At 47.3% G+C, this 16,600-nt stretch overlaps 1 protein-coding gene across 1 annotated transcript; it reads right to left on the bottom strand.

Annotated features, from left to right (window-relative positions):
- Positions 1 to 289: 289 nt before the first annotated feature.
- LOC311120135 (U4/U6 small nuclear ribonucleoprotein Prp3-like) lies at positions 290 to 8,175 on the bottom strand. The gene is made up of 17 exons (XM_084194753.1): positions 8,007 to 8,175; positions 7,463 to 7,610; positions 7,134 to 7,264; positions 5,769 to 5,936; positions 5,545 to 5,628; positions 5,103 to 5,386; positions 4,864 to 4,985; positions 4,577 to 4,764; positions 4,259 to 4,425; positions 4,014 to 4,096; positions 3,388 to 3,534; positions 3,119 to 3,218; positions 2,778 to 2,891; positions 2,503 to 2,621; positions 2,192 to 2,269; positions 1,668 to 1,723; positions 290 to 1,426 (listed from the first exon to the last, which is right to left on the bottom strand). Exons 2-17 carry the CDS (start codon positions 7,605 to 7,607, stop codon positions 1,277 to 1,279), a joined length of 2,136 nt encoding a protein of 711 aa, XP_084050879.1. The 5' UTR covers positions 7,608 to 7,610; positions 8,007 to 8,175; the 3' UTR covers positions 290 to 1,276.
- Positions 8,176 to 16,600: the final 8,425 nt, after the last annotated feature.

Here is a 16,600-nt window from a genome sequence, read left to right as displayed (position 1 = left end):
AACGCGATGAGTCATGAAGGTAGCAAAAGGCTGACAGACAGGCGAAAGAAGACACGCCCCCTTCAGATCTAGAGTTAGATTCTGAAAACTGACCTTATAACAGTTGAGGGCCAGGCAACTTCAACAGTTTGACCAATATTTACAACATGAAAGGGACCTGTATGTTAAGGGACCTGTATGTTAAAAGTTGGTTGCATGCAATTGCAAGCATTATAAAATGGCATCTCTCAATGTGTCACAAATCCAATGAAGCAGCTGAAAATAATGAAAAAAGTGCACAATGGTATAAAGCTTTCCATTAAAAGTGTATTGTATTGTCCTGCATGTGTTTATTGGCAACATATGTAAATGTTAACAGGTTCAAACATAAGGGGAAGACACTTTCTCCAAATCAAACATCTCTAAAGTAAAGAAAACACAACTTTGGGTCAGTTAATACTTGACTAAATCTGTGCAGTCCTTCTTCAAAAAAAATAACCACAGTGGCAATTTTAAATAATAATCAAATAAAAAAAGAGGCCAAAACATAAAACCCTAGTCAAAAGTATGAGCTCATACGTTTCAAAGTCTTTAGTTACTTCTACATTGATAGGTTGGTTTTCGTTTATTCGAAACAGGGCTTTTGTAAAGTACATTGCGGCAATATTTCAATATTACAGAACTGTATTTGGACTACAGCTGGGCTTACACTCAGGAACTGTAGTCAGGTAGAGAAGCCAAGAGCAAGCTATAGAACACTCACACAGTGGAGAGATGTCAGACATAGTATTAAACACTGACACACAGCAACTGACAGACTGAATGACACCTTAACAACTAGAAAGATGGAGGGTCTCACATAGTTATCAACTCTCCTACAAAATGTGATTGCAGAACGGTGTACACCTCGCTCAATAATATCTATACACACCATATATCCCTCCTAATCTATGACCTCGCCCTCATCCATTCTCTAACCAGCTCTTCCTTTCATTCATTCACTCCCAATCCATCTCTCTCCCCGTCTTAAATCAAGTCACCACACAATAACAGGCAGGCAGGCAGTCAGCCATACAAGGCTGGGTTGGGGTTGTGAATGTGTGTGTAAGAGGGGTAGAAACACCCCTGACCTTTGCATGTCTCTGGTGCTCGAGGTAACGATGCTCTTCACCACTGATCTAAGATCAGATCACTCCCAACCCTATCCCTGACCATTATGAGGATGAACAACTATCGGACCCTGGGCCAGTGGTAAGGGATCCTTCTGCCTCCTCAGCTCTCTAGTGATGCTCTCCCTTCAGTCATCAGTGCTCTCCAGCACACTCTGGCTCAAAGCCAGGTCCCAGTAATGTTCTGTCCCATGCTTTTTAAAGTGTTCTCTGGCCATGTTCTCTGTAGGACACTGCTTAAACTTCATCTCCCCATAGTTACGCTCTTTAGCTGTGCCCTGGGAGGAGGGAGGATGGAGTGAGGGAGAAGGATGAGGAGGAGAGGGAACAGATGGAGGTAGAAGAGAGAGAACAGCAGGGGAAGAAAGAAAGATAAGTTTAGAGATCAGTCTGTACTGTGTTTACAATCAATCCATAATAAAGAAGCCAGTTATCCAAGATGAACATTATTATTATTATATGAAGCATGCATTGCACTCAGAGCTTTAGTGAAATAAGATGTAATGGTTAATCACTCACCTCCCAGACCAGGCTGCATCTGTTGTTCTTCTTGGTCTCATCGTCTGCATCTGGATCTGACAGGCAGAGGAGAGGAGAAGGGATTCAGAACCACAACAACTACAGTGAAGTATTATGTAATAAACAGTAAGGGATACAGCGGGGATCATCAACTAGATTCAGCTACGGGCCCATTTTCTCTTGAGCGGATGGTCAGGGGACCGGAACATAATTACAAATACTTTGCAACTTGACCGGAAGAAGCCCAAACAGATAACATTTCAAACCTTGCTTTTTCTCCCCTTTAAACGATTACATATCTCTTGTGTGGGAATACTTTGGAACAGATTTCCAAAACTTAAAAATCACTTGGAGCTGATTTGTTGCCGTTTTTACAGTCTTTTATGTCCAACAATTTAAAAAATAAAATAACTCAGAAAACGTGGGGGGCCAGATTAAATCACGCCATTTGGGGAACCCTGGCATATTTGGTCTGAGCACAACATATTTCTGCACACACACATATATATCAATTAAATTCTCACCATCTCTCTTGGAGTTGTGTTCTTCCCATTTGATTCTGCTCAACATGAGCCTCTTGAACTTCTTCTGGGCTTTGGGACCTGAGAGAACAGTACATGCATGCTCAGTCATGTAGTTAACTCTGGGGTACAGAAGAACCCATTTACAGCAACAAGTCATAACAAGAAACGTTATGAGATTTTCATGAGACGTTATGGTAATTAAAGGCTTGTTACTTGAATGGTTCAGAATCAGAGTGAAAATAGACCCATTTAAAGAGACTAATATGTTCTCTCTCCTCTCACCCCCTTCCTTCCATCCACCCCTCTCTCACCTCCCTCCACCACCACCATGTTGACGTCTCGGTGTAGCACCACGGTGCCCGTCAGGTACAGCTGGTTGGCGTTGGCTTCCACCTTAAACTTCTTAGCCGGGTTGTGGAGGTTACGGATCCTGAGGAAAAGAGAGGGGGTGAGCGAGCAAGTACGTACGAATGAGTAGGAAAGGCACACGGACACACTCAGCCGTAAACAGTTACATGTGCACCGAGACTTACCTAAACACTATAACATACACACAAAATGTGCAGAGACACAAACCCAAACTCACCTATAGACTGCGATGTGAACTCCAAGACTCAGGTCCTCTTTGAGTTTCTTCACCTTCTTCTCTTTCCTCTGCTCGGTTGTGAGCTTCCGGGCTGCATTGGCCTCCTCATGGGCCCTGAGGACAAACACACAGACAGCTGGTTATGTAGTGAGGGAGAGAGAAATGGTGAGTCAGGAAGAGGGTGAAATAGGAGCAGTGATCGATGGGAGGTAGAAAAGAGAGCGATGGGGGGGGAAGTGAGAGATATGAGTGAGAGCGAGGAGAAGTAGGTTAATAGATGAGGGAGGGGTAAGAGAAAGAGGGTAAAATATATACGAGAAATGTGTAGTGGTTTGACTTACTTCTGTCTCTTGGCCATCTGAGCTCTGACGTGGGCCTCTACCTTAGTGGGATCCTGTACTGCCTCCGTACCCAGCACTCTCATCAGGTTAGAGATACGCACTGAGGAGACAAACACTCAAGGTTAGAGATATGCACTGAAACGGGGAGGAGAGGAACACAGGGCCTCAAACAGGACTACCACTCAGTAAATAAACTTCAAATTAAAGAGAAAAGAACACCAGCATTACTTCAACTGTTGAGAATTGAACAGCCCTGGTCTCTGTCCTACCTTTAGGTTCTGGTGGGGGCATGAGCCCCAGTCGGACCTTTTCCTGTAGCTCTTTCTGTCCCTCCCTGCGAGTCTGTCTCCTCAACTTCTTCTGTTCCTTCTTAGTCAGGTACACTCCCAGAGTCACTCCTGGCTTGTCTGTGTCGACTGGAGAGAGGGCGGGAGACCAACAGACTTAGATCGGCCGTCTCAAATGAACGGTTGTCTGCGCCACTCGGTCATGTTGTCAACAAGGCAGCATGGCGCATCGTCCAGAAACATACATCTCTTTTCCATAAAATATATGTTTGAATTTTCAAACTAGTTTTCATTGGGAAGGCAGATAAAGGGTTTCTATCAAAAGCAATCACTTTTGCATGTGAAAACAGAATCCTACCCATTACTCCACATGCTTAATTACATCACTTTTGTTTTGAGTTGACTTCGCCATGAGCTTTGAACAGGTCCCCTGGGTCACGCCTGGGAGGCAGCCCAGTTCCAAATCGAATACATTCAACTTTCAGCCGATGCAAAACACGCCTACACGGGCACCCGGGTGAGATTAATCTAACCCCCTGACTAATATCCAGGAGCCCTTCTTGAGCCCTTGACAAAGGTAACGTCAAAGAAGGGATGTGTGTGGTTACCTGGGGGGCTGATCTGGGCAGGGTGCTCCACCAGGTTTGTGACTCCAAACAACTCCATCGCCGCAAAATTGGTCTCTGTGGATCTGAGAGAGAGCGAGAAGAGATGTGATCAGCACAACAAGAAATCAGGAAAATGGTGGAGAAGACTTTCACGAGAATTCTTCAAAAGGTATACAACTTCGATATAGGTGTTAGGATGACTATATTGAACTAGTAAAGTAGGGAGTAAATGTGTAAAGACTCACAGGTCAATGTTGGAGGGGAGGATGTATGAGTCCCACCATTCAATGATGGGCACCTGCCCGTCTCCCAGCATCTTCTTGGGGGCGAAGAGGGCCAGCTTGGTGGAGGCCTGGATCCCTGTCTTCTTGGCTGCCTGGGCGATCTCTGTCTGCAGCTTCTCCAACTGGGCCTGGACAGGGGACGAAGGTGGTTTTGGTTGTTACATTTTATCTCTCAATTTTTTCCTCTCTGTGATCAATTGTTGCTAAAAGTTTGTTTATTTTATTATAAAAAGCTATGTGAGGGGTGGAAGGTGACGGGTCAGGGGTCAGGTTTGGTACCTTAGTTCTGATCCTCTGGGCGATCTTCTCGAAGCGTCCCTGCTCGTGGAACTTGAAGCCCTTCTTGACTCGCTGGGCGGGTGCTATGTTAACACGCCCGTCAAAGTATATAGTGGACTCCAGGTCCTCACCAGGCTTCTCCTTCAACTGCTGACGGAACTGCTCTCTCTTCACCGCACGGATATTAGCTATGGACGGAGGAGAAGATTAATGAACACAGTCAGATATGTGACTGAAAATCAGGGAAAAGCACATTCTGATTGTGACAACAGAGAAGTGTGTTGTACCTTTGAGCGTGGGCATGCGGTGTGTTAGCTCCACCTCGTTGCCGCTGGCGTCCACAGTCCGACCCATATCATCCAGAATCAGAGGGGCGGGCTTGTTTGACTCACGGGCCTCCGCCACCTTCCTACACTCAACACACAAATACAAACTCTGATTAAAAACACACATGTTAAGCCTCCATGTATTATGACATGTATCTGTGGAAGTGTCTAAAGTCTAGTCTTGTGTCTACTATACTCACGGTGGTGCTATCCCCATGGCATGTAGGTTGGCCAGAGCCACCAGGTTATGTGGTCCTCCAGTGTTCCCAATGGCTCCCAGTATACCAGGCTTCATGGCTAACTGCGACTGGATGCGGGCCTGCAGCTCTGCAGCCTTCCTAGCCTTCTCGATGGCATCGTTCATGAAAGTAGCTGCCTGGGAGGGAGCGATGGACTGGGCCGAGCCCGAGGAGAGGGCAGAGGGAGTGGGGAGAAGACGAGAGGCAAAAGGCTGGTCTGGCTGGGGAGTGGGCAGGGGCAGCCTCTGGAGGGGGACAGGAGATAAAGTGATAAGATGGTGTAATAACACATAAGTCCACAATATCTGTCAGACAGTTACACTTTTCATTTATGGAGGAGGAGAAAAGGCAGCCAATCCTTCAAGATCTAAAGAGGGAGAGAGTAGAGGAAGATGAGTCTCACCTGCTGGGAAGACACTGGGACGAAGCTCAGCTGTTTCTTCCTCTCCTCTATTTGTCTGGTGGCAGCCTCCATCATCTGTTTGATCTGAGGATAGAGAGAGGGAGAATGAACACAATTTACTTCACAAGGATCTTGATAAGTCTGTATGTGAAGCAGGATCTTGGTACATGTGTGTTTTATATGGGAGACTGTGTATGTGGATCTTTATGTGTGTGTATGGCTACCTGTATCTTAGTGAGCATGGCAGGGCTCTCAGTAGGGGGTGCAGGTAGGACCTCTGGTTCCTCCACCTCCTCAAAGCGGGGGACACGTTTCCTCTTCACCGGCACACCGTCTCCTGCCTCTGGGACGTCCCGCCCCGCACCCACCTCCACCTCATCACCAAACACATCCTGGGGGAACATCAGTCTCATTGGCCTGAGGTTTAGCCAGAGGCACAGCCAAGCCATCTAACCAATGCAAGGAGTCATTTAAACAATCTCTTGGTGAATATCACTCACTGTTTCCTGCTCCCAGGGGAGATATGCATGACATTAACATAAAGATCAAGCCTAGTGACAATGACTTTCTGCCAGTTGAAATCTCTGATATGGTAGAAACTCACCTAGCCTATTGTTGACACCCATTCAATCCCTTCCGATATGTGTTCCACCTCTATGGTCTAACCATGTAGGTAGCTACTAGTGACAGCCTACTTTACTGATTACTCAAAGCCAGTGGTATGTCAAGCCAGTGTGTCTATGTACGCGGATGACTCAACACTATACACGTCAGCTACTACGAGTGAAATCACTGCAATACTTAACAAAGAGCTGCAGTTAGTTTCAGAATGGGTGGCAAGGAATAAGTTAGTCCTAAATATTTCATAAACTAAAAGTGTTGTATTTGGGACAAATCATTCACTAAACCCTAAACCTCAACTAAATATTGTAATGAATAATGTGGAAATAGAGCAAGTTGAGGTGACTAAACTGCTTGGAGTAACCCTGGAATGTAAACTGTCATGGTCAAAACATGTTGATACAACAGTAGCTAAGATGGGGAGAAGTATGTCCATAATAAAGTGCTGCTCTGCCTTAACAACAAGGCAGGTTTTGTCCAGTTTTGTCGCACCTGGACTACTGTTCAGTCGTGTGGTCAGGTGCCACAAAGAGGGACCTCGGAAAATTACAGTTGGCTCAGAAAAGGGCAGCACGGCTGGCCCTTAAATGTACACGGAGAGCTAACATTAATAATATGCATGTAAATCTCTCATTGCTGAAAGTGGAGGAGAGATTGACTTCATCACTACTTGTTTTTGTAAGAAGTGTTGACATGCGGAACGCACCGAGGTGTCTGTTTAAACTACTAGCACACAGCTCGGACACCCATGCATAGCCTACAAGACATGCCACCAGATGTTTCTTCACAATACAATCCCCAAGTCAAGAACAGACTATGGGAGGCGCACAGTACTACATAGAGCCATGACTACATGGAACTCTATTCCACATCAGGTAACTGATGCAAGCAGTAGAATCAAATTTTAAAAAACATAACAAGACACCATGGAACGTGTGGTACAACAACAGCAGCAGCGTGAGGTCTACCTTCAGGTCTCTCTTGCGGTTCCTCTCCCCAGCACCCTTGTTGCCACGGGAACTGCGGCTCTCCTCCAGGGCCTCAAATAGTCTCTCCACAAACCCTCCGGCCGATTCATCCAGGAATGGACGCAGCTGGTCTGATGGGTCAAAGGTTAGGAGTCAAGGGTCCAAGACCACATTTAAAGACTGCTGAACAGTCAGACACACAAAAACAGACGTTCTGGAAAAATTGGGTAACAGAGACAGAAAAACAACATACAACAAACCTCTGCCATAATTTCAGTGTAACATGTCACACACGTCAACTGCCCTCATTCTCCCCCTCTCACACACACCTGTGGTCTTTCTCTTGTCCAGGCCCTTTCCCACACAGTGCAGGGCCGCAGTGACGACAGTAGGCTCTGAGAAACCCAGCACCTTCTTCACGGTCCGCTCCACCCAGGGCCGCAGCTCCTCCACCTCCCGTTTAGGAAGAGACATCGTCTACAACACAATAGTAGTCGGTAAACAAACAAACACACAGAAACATACCAACTTCTTAGCTAGCCAAGTAGATAACGTTAACCAGAGTGGCACGGATAGGTGATCAGCAAAGTTGACAAACAGACCAACGTCACGTGTATCTGCCTAGCTAACGTTATCTAGCTAAGTTAACTATTAATGTTATGATGGTTAGTTAGCAAACACTTGCTGTTTTTGTTTCCCTTGCCTGTTGACATTTCAGTTGTCCACACAGATTTTTGCCAGTGTTGGCTTGCTAACTATTTAGTTAGCTAGTAGTTGAAACCTAACTAGCTATGTCTCAACTACTAGCATTGAACTCTTGTAGCTAGCTAGCAAGCTACAACTGAGTCCCCCCGTGCGGCGATATCAACTTACCAAGCAGACAATTACGTCCTTAACAGGTAAATATATCCTCTTATCTACCACTTATATTCTAAAACATTAAGATTAAAATATTAAAATACATAATAAATCTAAGCCGCTGTGAACAAACTTTGTTAGCGCGGCGTTCACACGACGTTTGGAATTCAGAACCCGGAAGCGGAAACACCAGAGGCATCTTCTTCTACTGTTAGTACTTGCTCATTGTTGCCGCCTATCGTAAATCAACATGTGAATAAAAATAGCCTATGCTGCAGGCAGAGTCCTTTCATCAAAATACTGATTTTCCAGAGGTAATCTACAATTTTACCACTCACAGTGCATTTGGCACAGATGATTGTCTTGTTGCAGCAGTTTGTCACTTGAGTACAGGGGTGTTGTCAGTTCGATTGAACCTTTGCTACGTTGCGGATAGGTTTATACTGAACGGCACGTTCCCCCAAAAACGTTCAAATCAAATGTGTCACATGCTTCGTAAACAACGGGTGTGGACTAACAGTAAAATTCTTACTTACGGGCCCTTCCCAACAATGCAGAGAGAAATAATAGAAAAGTAAAACAAGTAATAATAAAAGGTACAATAGATACTCTATGAGTAATGATAACTTGTAGATATGTACATACTGTATAATAGGAATAAAGTGACAGATAGTAAACAGTGGCAGCAGCGTAGGCTATGTGAAGGTGAAAAAAGGGTCAATGCAGATAGTCCGGGTAGCTATTTGATTAACTATTTAGCAGTCTTATGGCTTGGGGGTAGAAGTTATTGACTTGGGTGGATGGAGTCTTTGACAATTTTTCTTGAACAGACTTTGAGGTACGTTTGCTCCGTTTTGGTGGGTGTGGCTTAAAGCAATGAGTGACGTATTTAAAAAGAAGCTGTGCATTTTCACCCACAACCCCTCCCCGTATTTCAATTGGTCGTTCAGTACCACCGTTTCCGTTTAATTGAACGTGCCACTACTTTTGTCGTACTGAACGCAGCCCAGAAGTAGGCAAAGCTACTTTATTGCAGTTTGGAGTGTCGGCCAGCAGTCGGGAGTAGAGTAACGTTAGAGGCTACAGCCTAGTTCGGTCTAGCCCTAGCCCTTGAATTTCGAATAAAATAAAATACTAAGCCATAGAGATAACCCCGGTTATACACTGTCAGACATAGATAAAACTGCGTTAATGCGTTTTCTCAATCACAACGTGATGCGTAAACAAACTGACATGCATTAATAGAATTGGTCGAAACCACTGGATGATGTTGCAGATGCTGCCTTGTTTATTTGGTTATTTCCTTTCCACGCCCACTTTCCTCTTTCTCTCCTTTTCCTCCCGGCGCGTGATATAGGTCATCTGAGTGCAGTAGTAGTAGTTTGAGCACGCGAGCAAAGTGTGAGCCGGAGGCTACCCCCCCCCCCCCCCCCCCTGTCTGCAGGATTACATGCGGTGCTCTCCCGCCTCTCTCCACCCTCTAGTCTACCCCCCACCCTTCCCTCTCCACCTCCCCTCCCTAGTACTACTACTGCAGTAGTGTTTTATAACCCATGCACTGCTGTTTTATAATGATCTAGGTTTACTACTGTAACTGTAGGCTACTGCGCTGTTCAGCCCAAGAGTACAAACACCACTCTTCTGTGGAATTCTGTTTTTCATTATTTACTCTCTCTTTCATTGTCATTCCACATCTCTTTATATCTCCTTCTTTCTCTCACTTTCACATGGTCTCTCACACACAAAACACACAAATCTTTCTAATTCGTCCTCCTCTCATGCCGGGATGGACTGACTGACTGCATTGGCAAGCGTTTGGTAAAAGATTACAAGTCCTACACGCTACCTCACCCCCAGCTCTCCCTCATACTCCATTCTCAGCCCCCACCTACCATGTACTGTGACATTCACCTAACATGTACTGTGTGCTCGCCTCACCGCTAGCCAGCCCCATCATGTAACAGCACCATGGCACAATGTGACTGCACCGCACACAGACCCCTCAACCCATCTCCTCACACACACTCACTCACACACACAATATCACAAGTACCCTCACCCCATACCCACATCGACCTGACCCTCAACCCATCCAAACACACACACACACACACACACACACACACACACACACACACACACACACACACACACACACACACACACACACACACAGACTATTTTGTGGTCGCTGGTTGAATGGTGGGGCTGTGTATGAATGCAACCTCTATCCTCTGGTCTGGGAAAAGCTTCATCCTTATTCATCAGATAACGTTACTGTCAGTGTTTTATTCGACAATGTTTTAATTTGAAGGGCACATAAACTGAGTATACCAAACATTAGGAACACCTACCTTTTTACATTTTACATTTTTAGTCATTTAGCAGATGCTCTTATCCAGAGCGACTTACAGTTAATGAATACATTTAAGTGGGGAGAACAAGTATTTGATACACTGCCGATTTTGCAGGTTTTCCTACTTACAAAGCATGTAGAGGTCTGTAATTTTTATCATAGGTACACTTCAACTGTGAGAGACGGAATCTAAAACAAAAATCCAGAAAATCACATTGTATGATTTTTAAGTAATTCATTTGCATTTTATTGCATGACATAAGTATTTGATCACCTACCAACCAGTAAGAATTCCGGCTCTCACAGACCTGTTAGTTTTTCTTTAAGAAGCCCTCCTGCTCTCCACTCATTACCTGTATTAACTGCACCTGTTTGAACTCGTTACCTGTATAAAAGACACCTGTCCACACACTCAATCAAACAGACTCCAACCTCTCCACAATGGCCAAGACCAGAGAGCTGTGTAAGGACATCAGGGACACAATTGTAGACCTGCACAAGGCTGGGATGGGCTACAGGACAATAGGCAAGCAGCTTGGTGAGAAGGCAACAACTGTTGGTGCAATTATTAGAAAATGGAAGAAGTTCAAGATGACGGTCAATCACCCTCGGTCTGGGGCTCCATGCAAGATCTCACCTCGTGGGGCATCAATGATCATGAGGAAGGTGAGGGATCAGCCCAGAACTACATGGCAGGACCTGGTCAATGACCTGAAGAAAGCTGGGACCACAGTCTCAAAGAAAACCATTAGTAACACACTACGCCGTCATGGATTAAAATCCTGCAGCGCACGCAAGGTCCCCCTGCTCAAGCCAGCGCATGTCAAGGCCCATCTGAAGTTTGCCAATGACCATCTGGATGATCCAGAGGAGGAATGGGAGAAGGTCATGTGGTCTGATGAGACAAAAATATAGCTTTTTTTGTCTAAACTCCACTCGCCGTGTTTGGAGGAAGAAGAAGGATGAGTACAACCCCAAGAACACCATCCCAACCGTGAAGCATGGAGGTGGAAACATCATTCTTTGGGGATGCTTTTCTGCAAAGGGGACAGGACGACTGCACCGTATTGAGGGGAGGATGGATGGGGCCATGTATCGCGAGATCTTGGCCAACAACCTCCTTCCCTCAGTAAGAGCATTGAAGATGGGTCGTGGCTGGGTCTTCCAGCATGACAACGACCCGAACACACAGCCAGGGCAACTAAGGAGTGGCTCCGTAAGAAGCCTCTCAAGGTCCTGGAGTGGCCTAGCCAGTCTCCAGGCCTGAACCCAATAGAACATCTTTGGAGGGAGCTGAAAGTCCGTATTGCCCAGCGACAGCCCCGAAACCTGAAGGATCTGGAGAAGGTCTGTATGGAGGAGTGGGCCAAAATCCCTGCTGCAGTGTGTGCAAACCTGGTCAAGACCTACAGGAAACGTATGATCTCTGTAATTGCAAACAAAGGTTTCTGTACCAAATATTAAGTTCTGCTTTTCTGATGTATCAAATACTTATGTCATGCAATAAAATGCTAATTAATTACTTAAAAATCATACAATGTGATTTTCTGGATTTTTGTTTTAGATTCCGTCTCTCACAGTTGAAGTGTACCTATGATAAAAAATTACAGACCTCTACATGCTTTGTAAGTAGGAAAACCTGCAAAATCGTCAGTGTATCAAATACTTGTTCTCCCCACTGTATATATATATATTTTTTTTTTATACTGCCCCCCCGTGGGAATCAAACCCACAACCCTGGCGTTGCAAACGCCATGCTCTATCAACTGAGCTACATCCCTGCCGGCCATTCCCTCCCCTACCCTGGACGACGCTGGGCCAATTGTGCGCCGCCCATGAGTCTCCCGGTCGCGGCCGGCTGCGACAGAGCCTGGATACGAACCAGGATCTCTAGTGGCACAGTTAGCACTGCGATACAGTGCCTTAGACCACTGCGCCACTCAGGAGTACCTAATATTGAGTTGCACAGGGATGCTGGCCCATGTCTCTAATGCTTCCCACAGTTGTGTCAAGTTGGCTGGATGTCCTTTGGGTGGTGGACCATTCTTGATACACACGGGAAACTGTTGAGCCTGAAAAACCCAGCATCATTGCAGTTCTTGACACAAACCGATGCGCCTGGCACCTACTACCATACCCCGTTCAAAGGCACTTAAATATTTTGTCTTGCCTGTTCACCATCTGAATGGCACACATACACAATGGAATGGCATCAAACCATGTGTTTGATGTATTTGATACCATTGCCCTATTCCACTCCAGCCATTACCACGAGACTGTCCTCCCTAATTAAGGTGCCACCAACCTCCTGTGCTTTATACATGTTTGTTGACATTGAAAGTGACATTACATTATTATGAACCCCTATAGCATCAGATGATGTTTTTATTTGTTTGTTTTTTATCTTAATTCCAGGTCATAGATCTACTGTGAGGGCGGTTTACGTGTGTAATGTGGATATTTCACCGAACACACTTTTAATTGCAGCTGTCTGTTGAAACCATCAGGCAGAGAGGTGTTTATGAAGTCTCATGTAGCCGTGTTACGTAAGAGACCGATATAACATGCCTTCTACCTCTCTTCCAGTAATGTGCTTCTGTTGTGATTCCCCAGCCCAGCAGATCAGATCAGGTGGTGTTTCATCATTCTGACCCAGTTGTAGTCCTGTGTGTCTGACAGTGGCTCTAAATCATTCTAGAAGGCACCGGTACCTGGGGACTCTGGGTCACGCTGCTGCACCCACTTCTCCAAACCGTGTGTGTGTGTGTATGAGTGTTTACTTCACACCAAACTGGGCCGCATCCCACAGCACTGAGCCACAGCCCCTAATACACACACAGATGGGCAGAGCGTACTATAATAATATGCCATCCAAAGCGACTTAGTCATGCGTGCATACATTTTTGTGTATGGGTGGTCCCAGGGATCGAACCCACTACCTTGGCGTTACAAGCGCCGTGCTCTACCAGCTGAGCAACAGAGGACCACACTAGTCCTCATGGTGTATGTGCATGCGTGTGTGTTGTCAGGGCACATGCAAAATAACCCTCATTTACATACTGGGCGGAAGCTCGCCAGTTTCTACCTCTTTCACCATCCTGCTTTCACCATTTCTCTCTCTCTCTCTCTCTCTCTCTCTCTCTCTCTCTCTCTCTCTCTCTCTCTCTGAAGGTTTCTCTCTCTGGAGATTTCTCTCATTTACTATCTTCATCTCACCCCACCTCTCTTTTTCTCTCATTCAGTCACTCTGCTTCAATAATTGAGTAGCCATGTAAGATGGTGTCACCATGAGCAGACACAGGAGAACATATTCAGGCCAGAGGAACTGATGGGGGCCAGATTCGAATCGTAGCATGGTTCTGCCCCAAATGTCTCCACATAGTGTCATGAGAGACTTATGTGTCCTTGAAAATATGGTCCACATCCTTTCTTTCAGTCTGTCCCCTGTTGATGACATCATAATGGCCACCAAGCAAGGATGGGGAGAGCAGTCTCTCTACCCCCCTACCCCACTGAGAGCTCTGCTACAATTCCCCAACACACACACATTGGCTTTCAATTGAAATATTTGAATCCTTTAAAATGTGCATCTATACCAGGGGTGTCAAACGTCCGGCCCGCGGGCCGGATCAGGCCCGCAAATGGGTTTAATCCGGCCCGCGAGATGATTTCGGAAAAAAAAAGATTAAAAAAAAGAAAAAAAATGGTAAAGTATAAAAATGCGCTGCAATTTTTCAATAAAATAAACTGCTGTTCCAATTGCGTCCACTGGATGGCGCAATAGCAATTGTGTTAAGCAAGCAAACTGTTTGTACCGGGGCAGAGCAAGTAGGTCAAGCACGTGCAGCCAATGAGCTACTTTGTTTTGCCCGCAATATTTATTACGGCTTCTACTTTTAACATTATGTGCTTTGGCACCCTCTAACCCTATTCATGGAATTGAATGGGAAAGCTGTATGTTTGGTGTGTTCAGAGCATGTTGCAGTGCTGAAAGAATATAACCTTCGTCGCCACTATGTGAGTCTTCATGCCGACAAATATGACAACTTTCAAGGACAGCGGAGATGAGAGAAGGTGAATGAACTGTTGGCGGGTCTGAAGAAACAGCAGTCTGTGTTTACTCACAGCCGAGACATCAGTGACGCTGCAGTGAAAGCTAGCTACCTCATTGCTAATGAAATCGCAGTGGCTTCAAAACCATTTAGTGAGGGTGAATTTGTAAAAACATGCATGATGAAGGCAGCGGAGATTGTGTGCCCTGAAAAGCGGCAGGCTTTTGCAAATATCAGCCTGTGTCACGATCGTCGTAGGAGTGAGTAGACCAAGGCGCAGCGTGTGAAACAAACATGACTTTAATGAGTAAAAGTATACAAAACAAAACACGACTCGTGAAGTCCACGGTGACACTGACCGATAAGGAACAAAAACCCACAAACCCAAAGTGAAACACAGACAGTTAAATATGGCTCCCAATCAGAGACAACCAGCAAACAGCTGACACTCGTTGCCTCTGATTGGGAGTCACTCAGTCAAACATAGAAACAGAACACATAGAATGAACACACCCTGGCTCAACATAATGAGTCCCAGAGCCAGGGTGTGACAGTACCGCGCCTCAACTAAACAAAACAGGGGAGGGCTGGGCGGGCATACCTCCTCGGCGGCGGTTCTGGCTCCGGCCTTGACCACCACCCTCCAATACACCCCCCATAGTGCCCCTGGTCCAGTCTGTCGACTTGCACCCCTGGCTTGGTGCGTGGAGGAGGAACGGGCCTTACCAGGCTGACTTCTCGCACCCCTGGCTTAGTGCGAGTGGCAGGAACAGGCCGGACCGGGCTGGCGACGCGCACCGTAGGTTTGGTGCGAGTGGCAGGAACAGGCCGGACCGGGCTGGCGACGCGCACCGTAGGTTTGGTGCGAGTGGCAGGAACAGGCCGGGTCGGGCTGGCGACGCGCACCGTAGACTTGGTGCGGGTGGCAGGAACAGGCCGGGTCGAGCTGGCGACGCGCACCGTAGACTTGGTGCGGGTGGCAGGAACAGGCCGGACCGGGCTGGCGACGCGCACCGTAGGTTTAGTGCGTGGAGCAGGGACAGGCCGGCCTGGGCTGTCGACGCACACCGTAGGCTTGGTGCGTGGAGCAGGGACAGGCCGGGCTGGGCTGTCGACGCACACAGTAGGCTTGGTGCGTGGAGCAGGGACAGGCCGGACAGGGCTGGCGACGCACACCATAGGCTTGGTGCGTGGAGCAGGGACAGGCCGGGCTGGGCTGTCGACGCACACCGTAGGCTTGGTGCGTGGAGCAGGGACAGGCCGGGCTGGGCTGTCGACGCACACCGTAGGCTTGGTGCGTGGAGCAGGGACAGGCCGGACAGGGCTGGCGACGCACACCGTAGGCTTGGTGCGTGGAGCAGGGACAGGCCGGGCTGGGCTGGCGACGCACACCGTAGGTTTGGTGCATGGAGCAGGGACAGGCCGGGCTGGGCTGTCGACGCACACCGTAGGTTTGGTGTGTGGAGCAGGGACAGGCCGGACAGGGCTGGCGACGCACACCGTAGGCTTGGTGCGTGGAGCAGGAACAGGCCGGACCGTACTGGGAACACACACCACTGGCCTTAAACGGGGATCAGGAACGGGCCGGACCGGACTGGCAATACACCTCAGTACCTCTCGCCGTGCCTCTACAACTTCCTTCCCTCCTCTCGCCAATGGCTCCCGTAACCCGGTGGCCTTCTCTCCTCGTCTCCCATTTCGCCCTGTGGCAGCCTCCTGCTGCCCAGTCGCCCATGCCGTGTGCCCCCCCCTAAAAATGTCTTGGGGTTGCCTCTCGCCTGTCCGACGTTGACCCGTTTGGCGCCGCTGCTCCTCTCCTGCCTGGGTCTCCCCCTTTATCGCCCTCCGGTACCGGACGGCCTCCTCCTCAGTAATCTGCCCCCAACCGAGGAGGACATCCACAAGAGTCACCTCCTGCGTGTGTTCCTGGACACGCTGCTTGGTCCTGGTATGGTGGGTTATTCTGTCACGATCGTCGTAGGAGTGAGTAGACCAAGGCGCAGCGTGTGAAACAAACATGACTTTAATGAGTAAAAGTATACAAAACAAAACACGACTCGTGAAGTCCACGGTGACACTGACCGATAAGGAACAAAAACCCACAAACCCAAAGTGAAACACAGACAGTTAAATATGGCTCCCAATCAGAGACAACCAGCAAACAGCTGACACTCGTTGCCTCGGATTGGGAGTCACTCAGT

This window comes from Coregonus lavaretus (genome assembly GCF_964263955.1).
Source record: "Coregonus lavaretus genome assembly, contig: HAP1_SCAFFOLD_716, whole genome shotgun sequence".
In the NCBI taxonomy this organism is placed as follows: Eukaryota; Metazoa; Chordata; class Actinopteri; order Salmoniformes; family Salmonidae; genus Coregonus; species Coregonus lavaretus.
This window is presented reverse-complemented; position numbering and strand designations above follow the sequence as displayed.